Here is a 14,243-nt window from a genome sequence, read left to right as displayed (position 1 = left end):
ACTCAGTTCATCAACTGCTGGAAGGTACATGCTGCATTTTTCATCCCAAAGGGCATTACCTTACATTCGTAAAGCCCAAAGGGCGTAACAAAAGCGGAAATCTCACGAGCTCGATCCGATAGGGGAACCTGCCAATACCCCTTTAAAAGATCCAATTTAGTTATAAACTTAGCAGGTCCTATCCCATCAAGACAATCCTCGATACGTGGCAAAGGGAAAGAGTCATTCTTTGTATTAGCATTGACGTTGCAGTAGTCCACACACATGTGAAACTGCCCGTCAGGTTTCTTAACAAGTACAATAGGGGAGCTCCAAGGACTTACTGAAGGTCTAATTAAATCATGCTCCAACATATACTTTATCTCCTTCTCGACAATATCACGTTTTTCTGGATTTAATCGGTAAGGACTTTGTTTGACTGGGGAAGCACTGCCCACATCAACATCATGTTGGAGCAAGGTCGGTCTACCTGGAGAGGCCTGAAATAAGTCTGAAAAAGAAGATATTAATTTCATCATGTCATCCCTCTGGATACCCTCCAGATGCTCCAAACCCTTTACTAAAGTTTCCAAATTTTGCATATTACCTGTAAGAGCATCTGAAGATACCTGGCAAAACAAGTCAGTTGGTTCTTCTAATGTGTGGTCTAACACTAAAGACACTGGCTCATATACTATAGCTAGAGGGCCAAGTCTACCAAATGTGTAAGATTTCAATTTATTTATATGGAATATCCTACACTTACGTTTGGTCCTAGGAGCTTCCACTTCATAATTGACATCAGAAAATTTCCGGAGTACCTTCCAAGGCCCCTCATACCTAGGTTCCAGAAGATTGTCAGAGTCTGTACTCAAAACCAAAACAAGCTCACCAGACTCAAACGAACGTGCCTTACTCTTCTTATCATAATTTTCCTTCATTGAGGCCTGAGACAACACCAAATTATCCTGGGCAAATTTCCAGGCAGCTGATAATCTCCTCCTCAGGTCCTCAACGAACTCACCCACATTCAATTCTTTCTTATGACTGACCTCTAGCAACTCATGGAAAATTTCAAGAGGACCACGCAATTTATGTCCAAAAATCAACTCAAATGAAGCTACACCTGTGGAAGAATTGGGATGATTACATATAGCAAAGAGAGCAAAGGGAAGACCTTTATCCTAATCCTCGCCTTGCTCATAACAGTATTTTTTTAGAATAGACTTAAGGGTTTGGTGGAACCTTTCCACTACGCCCTGACTCTCTGGGTGGTAAGGTACACTGGTAATGTGCTGAATGGCCAGTTCAGCACATTTACCTTTAAATACTTTGCTCATGAAATTCATGCCACAATCGGTTTGAATTTTACGAGGCAAACCATACCTGGAAAAGAATTCTATTAATTTCTCAAACACTGCTTTGGATGTAATTTTCCTCACAGGAAAAGCTTCAGGAAACCTAGACGCTCTGTCCATTATAGTCAGAAGATAAGTAAATCCAGATTTAGTTCGGGGCAAAGGCTCAACCACATCAACAACCAATTCGGCAAAAGGATCCCCAATTGCAGGAATTGGATGCAAAGGGGCTTTAGGAATAGGTTTATTAGGTTTACCCATTATTTGACATGTTTCACAACTTCCTACAAATTTCTTCACTGAGGATTTCAATCCTGGCCACCAAAAATATTTTGCTAATCTACAATGTGTTTTACAAACTCCAAAATGACCAGAAAAGGAATCCTCATGAGCTCAACTAAGGACATCATTCTGATATTTTGAAGGTACCACAATCTGTTCTACCCGAGAGGTTTGGTTCAAGCCGTGATCCACAGGATGACTAACTCTATACAACAAACCTCTAATCACACAGAACCTTGGTTTTGTTAAATCATCCGTACCTCCTAATTCATAATTGAATTCAGCCTTCTGAGCTTCAATAAAGCTTACACGGTCACAATCAGGATTGAATATTTTATTTATAAAAATACTACTACCCGGGTCTCTCTACCTTAACTCTAAACTACTAAAGTTTAAATTATCATTTTGTAAGGCGGCAGCAGCCTTTGCAGAAGCTCGAGTGGTAATCGCCACAGGACTTGCAGTTACGGACACTATTGGGAATATTTCAATACCTTGGGCATCCAACATATCATTTCCCAAAATGCCGTCAATACCAGGGATGGGAAGCTTTTCTACCACTGCCAATTCCGTCACCTTGTGATACCCTGGCAAGAATGACTCTACCTCCACCAAAGGCGCAGAAACCACCATATCAGGGAACCCACCCAGGACCACATAATTTCCAGAATTCTCACCAACATCCTTCAACACCCTTGGCAAGACTAATGATCGAGTGGACCCAGTGTCCCTTAAAAAGTTCACTGACAACTTTACTATCAATAACCAAACTGTCAGGCCAAATATATTTGTCAAAAAGTCACAAAGGAGAGCTAGTAGGTGATTGATTTATTTCACCTCCACTACCACTAAACCTAACCCTTCCTTCAGTTCCTGGGGAACACTCAACTTCAGTATTAGGGGTAGTACATTGGCTATTAAAGATACGGGGACGTTGTTACCTCCCCTTTTGTTCTGCTGGAGATACCTCCTCCGGGCAGGACACCGAGCTTGAAAGTGCCCCTGCTCGTGACACCAAAAACAAGTTCCCCCAGCTCTACCAACATTATTAGAACTTTGGTTATTCTGGGAAAACTCCCGAGTGTTCCTTCTACTCGTGTTATTTCTCTGGCTAGCTTCAACCTTTGTTTTAAAGGGGTTGTTGGATCTCCAATTAATATTCGGCCTGGTAGACTGGGATTTATAGGCTGATGGACTAAAACTACTACTACCTACACGGTGTGTTAACACAAACTCATAAGCTATCTGAGCAGCTTTACATAAGCTATATGCTTTAACCTCCTCCAGGTAAATCCTAAGTTCTTTACTACAAGTTTTCTTAAACTCCTCAAGTAGCATCAGCTCCCTCAAGGAGGAGAAGGAGACCACCTTGCGACTCTTTACCCAGTCGTCAAACTGCTCCTCCTTGAGATGGGCATACTCCGCATAGGACATAGTATCGGGCTTCATAGAATTCCTAAATTTCAGGCTATAATCCTTAGGGACCAAGTCATACGCCTTGAGAATCAACGCCTTAACTTTACTAAAATCTCTGGCTACACTCTACTAATCTGCATTGAATTAATACAGTCCACATCTCAGTGGGCCAAGACAATCTAGTGGCCACCCGCTCAAAGGCCTTAAAGAACTCTGGCACATTACCTTCATCAAACACTGACACTAACATTAATGCCGCACTCATGTTGAACCTATCTGAAGAAGGACCGGTGGGAGTACTATTAAAGTCAGGGTTAGCTCATAAGCTAGCCAAGTCTAAACTAATTCTAGCCATTACCAACTCATGGCGCCTCGCCCTCTCATTCTCTTCGAATTGTACCTTCAATAATTCTATTCTTTCACAAATTATACTAAGGTCCTCATTTCCAGGATTCCCCACAGACTGTACTGGCTCTAGCTCTACCTCGACAAAGGGGTTATTAGAGACTAGTTTTTACAGTTAAATTACCTGGACCAATATAAATAACACCAGTACGAGGGTGGTCCTCAAATAGTGACAGCCCCAGATTAACACTGACCTCATCAACAGAATTCTCATCATTAGAACTTCCACTAATCATATCCCTAGCCAAATCCTCACCTTTGGCTATACCACGAGCCACCATCGCCTTAACAGAAAATAACACTGAGACTTAGTGTCCGTGGGTCTAAAAGAAATATTTAACCAACGAGCACAACTCCTTAAATGCTCCTTACTTAAGATAGCTAGATATTTGATACAGTCAGCCAACCCCAATAATTCGGCTGGGTCAAAAACAAAGTCTTCCATAATGAATTATCTACAAGGGGGGAAAGTAAGGCAAGCAACAAAAGCAAAGGCGTAAGATAAACCTCCAGAAGGCTGCCAACAAAAGAGCGTACGTTCAGAAGCTTATACAGGCCCGGAATCTTTTAGGCCGGCCTCCACTCACCGCACTACAGTTCCATTCCAACTTGAAAACAAAATAAAAAGAATCATTAACACAATAGTTAGACAATTCACAACAAGAGGAGGAATCACTAGGCAAAACCACTGAACGTTGCGTTAACATAAAAAAATACAGCTGCTGAACTGAATATAATAGAGCACTTAAAACTAAAGTACAAGGCTGATTTAAGAAAATAAACCAGCAATAAATTATGCTAATTTGACATATATATATATATATATATATATATATATATATATATATATATATATATATATATATATATATATATATATATATATATATCCAGACACTTGCTCTTTGTTATATTGGGAAAATTTCATCATTCCTTGTCTGTCTGTCTGTATTTTTACTCTACTTCATTTAGGATTTTTTTTTCTTTTCGTTCTATTTACTTATTTACTTGTACTACATTGGATCCCTCTCTCTGGTTACGGCTCATTTCATCCTTGCCGACACATACACAGAATACTCTGGCTTATTCTTTACACATTCTCTTCTTTCCTCATACACTTGACAACACTGAAATTACCAAACAATTCTTATTCTCTCAAGAGGTTAACTACTGCACTCTAATTGTTCAGTGGTTACTCTTTTCTTGGTAAGGGTAGAAGAGACTCTTTAGCTATGGTAAGCAGCTCTTCTAGGAGAAGGGCACTCCTTGATCAAACGATGGCTCTCTAGTCTTGGGTTGTGCCATAGTCTATGTACCATGATCTTCCACTGTCTTGGGTTAGAGATCTTTTGCTTAAGGGTACACTCGGGCTGGCACAATTCTATCTTGTTTCTCTTCCGCTTGATACTTTAAAATTTATATCCTCTTGTTATTTTCAAGTTTTTATAGTTTATATATGAAAGATTTATTTCAATACTATTGTTCTTAAACTTTTCTTGTAGTTTTTCCTTATTTCCTTTCCTCACTGGGCTATTTTCCCTTTTGGAGCTCTCAGGCTTCTAGCATCCTGCTTTTCCAACTAAGGTTGTAGCTTAGCAAGTGATAATAATAATAATAATAATAATTCATGACCATAACTAATCAACCTAAAAAAGGGGCCCATACACGTTCAAAAAAAGCGTCAAAATTTTGCATCAAAACTTTGACGTGTAACTTTGATACAAAATTTTGATGCATAATTGCCCAAACACGTTTTTGCGTTTTTCCCATCAAAATTCAGTATCGTCAAAATCTTCGACATGGATGCATCAGTGGCCATAGCACTAGTGTTGGCATTGGACTCTGATAAACCTCCTGGTAAACGTCGGAAATGGTCCAAAGACTTTTTTTTAAAACGGGAAACCTACGGACACGTCAACCTCCTCCAAGAATTACGTGTTAACGAACCAGAGGACTTCCATAACTTCCTTCGAATGAATGCACCATCGTTCGATGAGTTACTCGGCCTTGTCGAGCCATTGATAAGGAAAGAAGACACTGTCATGCGTCCATCCATATCACTAAGTGAACGCTTGTCCATCACACTCAGGTACCTGGCGTCTGGAAATTCCTTTGAAGACTTGAAATTTCTGACAGCAAGATCTCCGCAAGCGATTGGAAAGTTGGTTATTGATACCTGCGAGGCCATCATCCTTTGTCTGAATCGTCAGCAGACTATAAGGGTAAGTAAGGTCGTACATAACTTAAAAGCATGTACTGTTTGTGAAACTTTATTATTATACCAAAGCAATGAAAATGAAAATTAAATGAGAATACGTAATATCTGTTAAACTTGTACATGAACAAGATATATCAATCTTGACAGTCCAACACTTGTAAGCGTCATTCGATAGGACTGAAGTTACCAAAATACTCGGACAGGTTGCTTCTGATATTAGGGGATTCAGTTGCCACTGGCGAGAAATGTTGGCCCTGGTAATTGTTCATGGGGTACTGCATCGACTGATGGATGGGGTTGTGGTGTTGCCATTGATTTGCACCGAATTTCTGTGCAGCGTGCCGTATCGAGCTTCAAACAATATGTCGTTTATGGCTTTCTTCACAAACAGCTCTTGTGTGGCATCCAAACATTTCAGTTCATGCACCCATGTCTTTGCTTGGCTCAGGTACTGGTCCTCCGACTCAGTTAACCGTGCTTTTGCCAATGACAGGAGTTCCGCTTTCTCGGCTTCCGTGACTGGCTTGAGTTTTCTGCCGAGAGATACGGACGGACTGGAGGATGACTGCTTCTTCGGCATGGTCAGTGGGCATGTAATCGCTGGAAGTGACCCCTCACAGTTCTTGCTTTCTCTTTCTTTAGTACCGTCTCCTGAGTCATCTCCATCCCGGAACAGAATAAAAAAAAAAATATTAGGGGATTCAGTTGCCACTGGCGAGAAATGTTGGCCCTGGTAATTGTTCATGGGGTACTGCATCGACTGCTGGGGGGTTGTGGTGTTGCCATTGATTTGCACCGAATTTCTGTGCAGCGTGCCGCATCGAGCTTCAAACAATATGTCGTTTATGGCTTTCTTCACAAACAGCTCTTGTGTGGCATCCAAACATTTCAGTTCATGCACCCATGTCTTTGCTTGGCTCAGGTACTGGTCCTCCGACTCAGTTAACCGTGCTTTTGCCAATGACAGGAGTTCCGCTTTCTCGGCTTCCGTGACTGGCTTGAGTTTTCTGCCGAGAGATACGGACGGACTGGAGGATGACTGCTTCTTCGGCATGGTCAGTGGGCATGTAATCGCTGGAAGTGACCCCTCACAGTTCTTGCTTTCTCTTTCTTTAGTACCGTCTCCTGAGTCATCTCCATCCCGGAACAGAATAAAAAAAAAAATATTAGGGGATTCAGTTGCCACTGGCGAGAAATGTTGGCCCTGGTAATTGTTCATGGGGTACTGCATCGACTGCTGGATGGGGTTGTGGTGTTGCCATTGATTTGCACCGAATTTCTGTGCAGCGTGCCGCATCGAGCTTCAAACAATATGTCGTTTATGGCTTTCTTCACAAACAGCTCTTGTGTGGCATCCAAACATTTCAGTTCATGCACCCATGTCTTTGCTTGGCTCAGGTACTGGTCCTCCGACTCAGTTAACCGTGCTTTTGCCAATGACAGGAGTTCCGCTTTCTCGGCTTCCGTGACTGGCTTGAGTTTTCTGCCGAGAGATACGGACGGACTGGAGGATGACTGCTTCTTCGGCATGGTCAGTGGGCATGTAATCGCTGGAAGTGACCCCTCACAGTTCTTGCTTTCTCTTTCTTTAGTACCGTCTCCTGAGTCATCTCCATCCCGGAACAGAATAAAAAAAAAAATATTAGGGGATTCAGTTGCCACTGGCGAGAAATGTTGGCCCTGGTAATTGTTCATGGGGTACTGCATCGACTGCTGGATGGGGTTGTGGTGTTGCCATTGATTTGCACCGAATTTCTGTGCAGCGTGCCGCATCGAGCTTCAAACAATATGTCGTTTATGGCTTTCTTCACAAACAGCTCTTGTGTGGCATCCAAACATTTCAGTTCATGCACCCATGTCTTTGCTTGGCTCAGGTACTGGTCCTCCGACTCAGTTAACCGTGCTTTTGCCAATGACAGGAGTTCCGCTTTCTCGGCTTCCGTGACTGGCTTGAGTTTTCTGCCGAGAGATACGGACGGACTGGAGGATGACTGCTTCTTCGGCATGGTCAGTGGGCATGTAATCGCTGGAAGTGACCCCTCACAGTTCTTGCTTTCTCTTTCTTTAGTACCGTCTCCTGAGTCATCTCCATCCCGGAACAGAATAAAAAAAAAAATATTAGGGGATTCAGTTGCCACTGGCGAGAAATGTTGGCCCTGGTAATTGTTCATGGGGTACTGCATCGACTGCTGGATGGGGTTGTGGTGTTGCCATTGATTTGCACCGAATTTCTGTGCAGCGTGCCGCATCGAGCTTCAAACAATATGTCGTTTATGGCTTTCTTCACAAACAGCTCTTGTGTGGCATCCAAACATTTCAGTTCATGCACCCATGTCTTTGCTTGGCTCAGGTACTGGTCCTCCGACTCAGTTAACCGTGCTTTTGCCAATGACAGGAGTTCCGCTTTCTCGGCTTCCGTGACTGGCTTGAGTTTTCTGCCGAGAGATACGGACGGACTGGAGGATGACTGCTTCTTCGGCATGGTCAGTGGGCATGTAATCGCTGGAAGTGACCCCTCACAGTTCTTGCTTTCTCTTTCTTTAGTACCGTCTCCTGAGTCATCTCCATCCCGGAACAGAATAAAAAAAAAAATATTAGGGGATTCAGTTGCCACTGGCGAGAAATGTTGGCCCTGGTAATTGTTCATGGGGTACTGCATCGACTGCTGGATGGGGTTGTGGTGTTGCCATTGATTTGCACCGAATTTTTGTGCAGCGTGCCGCATCGAGCTTCAAACAATATGTCGTTTATGGCTTTCTTCACAAACAGCTCTTGTGTGGCATCCAAACATTTCAGTTCATGCACCCATGTCTTTGCTTGGCTCAGGTACTGGTCCTCCGACTCAGTTAACCGTGCTTTTGCCAATGACAGGAGTTCCGCTTTCTCGGCTTCCGTGACTGGCTTGAGTTTTCTGCCGAGAGATACGGACGGACTGGAGGATGACTGCTTCTTCGGCATGGTCAGTGGGCATGTAATCGCTGGAAGTGACCCCTCACAGTTCTTGCTTTCTCTTTCTTTAGTACCGTCTCCTGAGTCATCTCCATCCCGGAACAGAATAAAAAAAAAAATATTAGGGGATTCAGTTGCCACTGGCGAGAAATGTTGGCCCTGGTAATTGTTCATGGGGTACTGCATCGACTGCTGGATGGGGTTGTGGTGTTGCCATTGATTTGCACCGAATTTCTGTGCAGCGTGCCGCATCGAGCTTCAAACAATATGTCGTTTATGGCTTTCTTCACAAACAGCTCTTGTGTGGCATCCAAACATTTCAGTTCATGCACCCATGTCTTTGCTTGGCTCAGGTACTGGTCCTCCGACTCAGTTAACCGTGCTTTTGCCAATGACAGGAGTTCCGCTTTCTCGGCTTCCGTGACTGGCTTGAGTTTTCTGCCGAGAGATACGGACGGACTGGAGGATGACTGCTTCTTCGGCATGGTCAGTGGGCATGTAATCGCTGGAAGTGACCCCTCACAGTTCTTGCTTTCTCTTTCTTTAGTACCGTCTCCTGAGTCATCTCCATCCCGGAACAGAATAAAAAAAAAAATATTAGGGGATTCAGTTGCCACTGGCGAGAAATGTTGGCCCTGGTAATTGTTCATGGGGTACTGCATCGACTGCTGGATGGGGTTGTGGTGTTGCCATTGATTTGCACCGAATTTCTGTGCAGCGTGCCGCATCGAGCTTCAAACAATATGTCGTTTATGGCTTTCTTCACAAACAGCTCTTGTGTGGCATCCAAACATTTCAGTTCATGCACCCATGTCTTTGCTTGGCTCAGGTACTGGTCCTCCGACTCAGTTAACCGTGCTTTTGCCAATGACAGGAGTTCCGCTTTCTCGGCTTCCGTGACTGGCTTGAGTTTTCTGCCGAGAGATACGGACGGACTGGAGGATGACTGCTTCTTCGGCATGGTCAGTGGGCATGTAATCGCTGGAAGTGACCCCTCACAGTTCTTGCTTTCTCTTTCTTTAGTACCGTCTCCTGAGTCATCTCCATCCCGGAACAGAATAAAAAAAAAAAATATTAGGGGATTCAGTTGCCACTGGCGAGCAATGTTGGCCCTGGTAATTGTTCATGGGGTACTGCATCGACTGCTGGATGGGGTTGTGGTGTTGCCATTGATTTGCACCGAATTTCTGTGTAGCGTGCCGCATCGAGCTTCAAACAATATGTAGTTTATGGCTTTCTTCACAAACAGCTCTTGTGTGGCATCCAAACATTTCAGTTCATGCACCCCTGTCTTTGCTTGGCTCAGGTACTGGTCCTCCGACTCAGTTAACCGTGCTTTTGCCAATGACAGGAGTTCCGCTTTCTTGGCTTCCGTGACTGGCTTGAGTTTTCTGCCGAGAGATACGGACGGACTGGAGGATGACTGCTTCTTCGGCATGGTCAGTGGGCATGTAATCGCTGGAAGTGACCCCTCACAGTTCTTGCTTTCTCTTTCTTTAGTACCATCTCCTGAGTCATCTCCATCCCGGAACAGAATAAAAAAAAAAATCAAAATAGAAAAAATTACTCCTGCGAGTACAAATCCACACCTCATAGCCACCCTATCATGTAACGTTTTTCTATACTTTGTCCTTCTGTGACCTTGACCTTTGGCCTCATGACCTAAATTTACAGACATTTCCAGACCTCTCCCCCCAAAATCCCTAATTCCCAACGTATCCCCCAAAATGATTAAAATTTAGTTTCATTTGCTTAAACACCATTTGGTAGTGAAATCACAATTATTGTCAGTTGTCAGTAACAACCCTTAATTTCTTTTTCTGATGCCGAAAACACCAGAAGAATGGATTATGACGAGTGACGCCTTCAAGTTGGCCTGGCATTTTCCTAACTTTTTAGGTGCTATAAACGGAAAGCACATCCCGATAAAAAAACCAGTCAAGTCTGGATCATTCTACTTCAACTATAAAAAGTTCTTCAGCATCGTACTAATGGGTGTCGTCAATGCCAATTATGAATTCACTATGGCAGACGTAGGCGTAAATGGGCGCGTTTCCGATGGAGGAGTAATATCTGTAACTGAATTCGGCCGACGCCTTGAAGAAGCCGCTTTAAACTTCCTAGAACCAGAGCCCATCGTTCATAACGGAAGAAACATCCCGTACGTTTTCGTCGCCGATGATGCCTTTGCAATGTCAGAAAAACTTCTGAAGCCGTATGGAGGCAAGTTATATCATGACCAGCGAGTGTTCAATTATCGCCTGAGCAGGGTGAGGCGCATATCAGAAAATGCTTTTGGTATACTGTCCGCCAGGTTTGGTGTAATTCGAAACACTATACAGCTGGAACCTGAAAAAGCCCCGACGATAACGCTAGCATGCTGTTATCTGCACAATTTCCTATGCAAGAAATCAAAACGCTACTTGAGGGGTGGAAATGTGGACTGGGAAGATTCAAATTACAATGTACAAACGGGGGACTGGCGAGAAGGTCAACATCAGCTGGAAGGTCTGGGGATATGTAGAAGTAGACACATTGGAGAAGTAGCACGCGGTGTGCAAGATTCCTACCGCCAATACTTCTGCAGAGAAGGACGTGTTCCTTGGCAAGATGCCAAAATTGAGCAATGATTTCGTGCAAACAGAATTGTAGGGACTGACTCTGGCCAGCTAGTGCGTGCTCAATACGCTGGACTCTCACAAATTCGGGGAACGCAAAATGAAGTCGCCGGCCAGACCATATGCATTTATTTAATTTAGTTTTTCTATTATAATTATAGGTTATCTATAATAAGGGTTTTCTTTAACAATGTATCGGTTATCGAGATGATTAGTAAGTAGTTATACTTTGCAAAAATATAAATAGTCTAAACACAAGATTTATCAACAATACTTTATTAAATATAGTGTAAATATATTGTGTTTTTTTTCCCTTTCTAAACAGTGTAATATTGGTACGTAAAAGATAAGGTAACTGTAAAATATGGGAATTTACCACACTAAAAATAATTATCATCCCAAATATAAACACATTCGATAGCCTAGTCAATATTGTGTTGAATTATTGCATTTGCTTAATTTATACATTGGATGTTTACGCTTCATATAATCTATACTACTTCACGTGAGAGTAAAATTTTGCATAAATCAACATATCTTTCATGATATTAGCTGCATTGGCAAATATGAACTTTGACATCTCTAAAAAATTAGGCTAAAAGATATCATTTCATTGAAGAAAATATGTTTGTGTTGGTAAATGTTTGCAATATTACTAGAATAAGTCCTAATTGTCAAAGAAAACATATCATAAACTAACCTGAATTGTTCCTTATTTATCGCTTGTGTCGTTATCATCGCTATTGGACAAGGTGCTTCCCGACTCGGCAGGAGTCTCCTGGTCTCTCAAGAACATCATAGCCTCCATGAACCACGCCCGTGACTCGTACAGGTCTTCAGTTCCGGCACCTGATTTGCCACTTTTGTCCATTTTTCGAAGTTCATTGAGAAAAGTTGTTCGCGGATTATTTATTTTTTTCTTCAAATCTTCTAATGTGGCGGAAGTAAAATACTCACGATATTTCTGCAGTAGAATGTTATAGGCTACGGTTTTCTTAGCACAATTGCTATAATCATCCGACTTAATTCTCCACAAGGCTGGCAAGGTCTGATACATTTCTAAAACTTCAATAAAAAATTTCTTTTCGCCCTCCTTCTTCACAGACATGGCGATCCTATCTCCTCGTCAGTCACCTGCGAACTAAAAAGTTTGATCAAAATTTTGACAGGAGCCCACACACACATCAAAAATTTGACGATTCGTCAAAAAATATCAAACGGATTTGATCAATCAAAATTTTGCTTTAAATCTTTTTTTGACATCAAAACGTCCTACACACACTCAAATTTTGCATCAAAATTTTGATATCAAAATTTGGATGCAAATTTTGACGCTTTTCTTGAACGTATATGGGCCCCTTACAGAATTCTCATTCGTTCATTAGCTTCGCATAAATCGAATATTTTACGAAGGGTATGCATTCATCTCTGGTTGTTTGTTTGTTTAAATGGGAACAACTTTACACACAAACAACTTTCATGATTTTGACCAAACTTGGTAGTCATGTTGGGTATGACCCAAGGATGAATATGTAACATTTTGGATAGAGTACATCAAAGTATAAGTACACAGTAGAGAACATTCCTTCGCCACTCCAATCCGCCTTGTACTAAGGATGTATTTTCTTCAAAGTTTCATGGATATTTCCTTGGATCATACGTCACATGTCTGCAAAGTTTCGTTGACATTGGTTCCGTATTTTTATCTTTTAAATATTTTTGAAAAACAAAAAAATAACATAGCTATTATTTTCAAAGTACTGCTGCGTACATTTACTTTGATATACTATACCCAAAATGATACAGATTCATCCTTGGGTCATATACAATACGACTACCGAGTTTGGTCAAAATCGGTCCGGCAGTTTTTGTGCAAAATTGTTCACTAACCAACAAGCAGACAAAATCAAAGATTTTGCGATAGGTATGTGTTCACCCCCGTTTGTTTGTTTGTTTTAGAGGAATTTTGAACAAAAACTAATGTACCGCTTTTTTAATCAAACTTTGTAGTCATGTTGGGTATGTAACATTTTATATAAAGTACATTAAAGTACAAGTATGCAGCAGTACTTGGAAAATAAACACAATGTTAAGTGATTAGCAAATAGTTTACAAATACACAGTGAACTTAAAATCAAAATAAGACTGCTTCACGTGACGAAGGCGTGGTCTCACCTGACTGCTCCTTTTGTCACGTCTCTCTCTCTCTCTCTCTCTCTCTCTCTCTCTCTCTCTCTCTCTCTCTCTCTCTCTCTCTCTCTCTCTCTCTTTTTTGGAGTGGAGACTAAAAATCTTTGCAAGTAGTTTCCAGTTCCAGATTAGTTTCTAAACTTTTTTCCCAGGTGGAAATTTTCCAAAACCGTATTAGAAAAATTTGCATCGTTAGACAAATATCTTTTTATTTAGCAGGGTATTATTATTATTATTATTATTATTATTATTATTATTATTATTATTATTATTATTATTATTATTATTATTATCATCATCGAGAGCTTGTAGTATCATTGTTTATTATAGAGTTTCGACTTATACATATCTTTTACATTCCCACCGTTATCCCTACATTAAGGGGTAGGTTACCTGATCCACCCTCTCCAATGCCTTCAATGAAATGCATCCTCTTTCACCAAACATCCTTTCTCCATATCACTCTTCACCTTATATAACCATTAAATTCTGTGGTTCCCTCTCGATCTCCCCCCACATATGATCTCTCCCCACCATCAATCCTCATAACATGCCAACATCATCACTCTTATCACCCTTGTAATCTTTACTACTGCTGGCATTCTTCTTATAACACTATTTTCTAGTCTTTCAAGCATAATCCACCTCAGCAATCTCATCTCAAGCATTGGTTCCATTTTTGTTTTAGAATCCACGTTTCCGATCATTGCATTAACGCTGTTCTTATTACTGTACTTAAGACCTTGTCTTTAAGCTTGACTGGCATTTTCCTATGACATGCAACTCCTGCTACCTCCCTCTACTTTCCCTAGGCTGCTTTTATCCTAT

General features: G+C 41.6%; 1 protein-coding gene and 2 pseudogenes across 1 annotated transcript; 1 reads left to right on the top strand and 2 right to left on the bottom strand.

The window, feature by feature from the left end:
- Positions 1-5,239: 5,239 nt before the first annotated feature.
- Positions 5,240-11,332, top strand: LOC137624921 (putative nuclease HARBI1). The gene is made up of 2 exons (XM_068355852.1): positions 5,240-5,649; positions 10,424-11,332. Exons 1-2 carry the CDS (start codon positions 5,240-5,242, stop codon positions 11,235-11,237), a joined length of 1,224 nt encoding a protein of 407 aa, XP_068211953.1. The 3' UTR covers positions 11,238-11,332.
- Positions 5,823-6,712, bottom strand: LOC137625063 (uncharacterized; annotated as a pseudogene).
- Positions 9,731-12,138, bottom strand: LOC137624922 (uncharacterized; annotated as a pseudogene).
- Positions 12,139-14,243: the final 2,105 nt, after the last annotated feature.

The sequence above is a fragment of the Palaemon carinicauda genome, chromosome 31 (genome assembly GCF_036898095.1).
Source record: "Palaemon carinicauda isolate YSFRI2023 chromosome 31, ASM3689809v2, whole genome shotgun sequence".
Lineage (NCBI taxonomy): Eukaryota > Metazoa > Arthropoda > Malacostraca > Decapoda > Palaemonidae > Palaemon > Palaemon carinicauda.
Note: the sequence above shows the minus strand (reverse complement) of the source record. Positions and strands in the feature narration are given on the sequence as shown.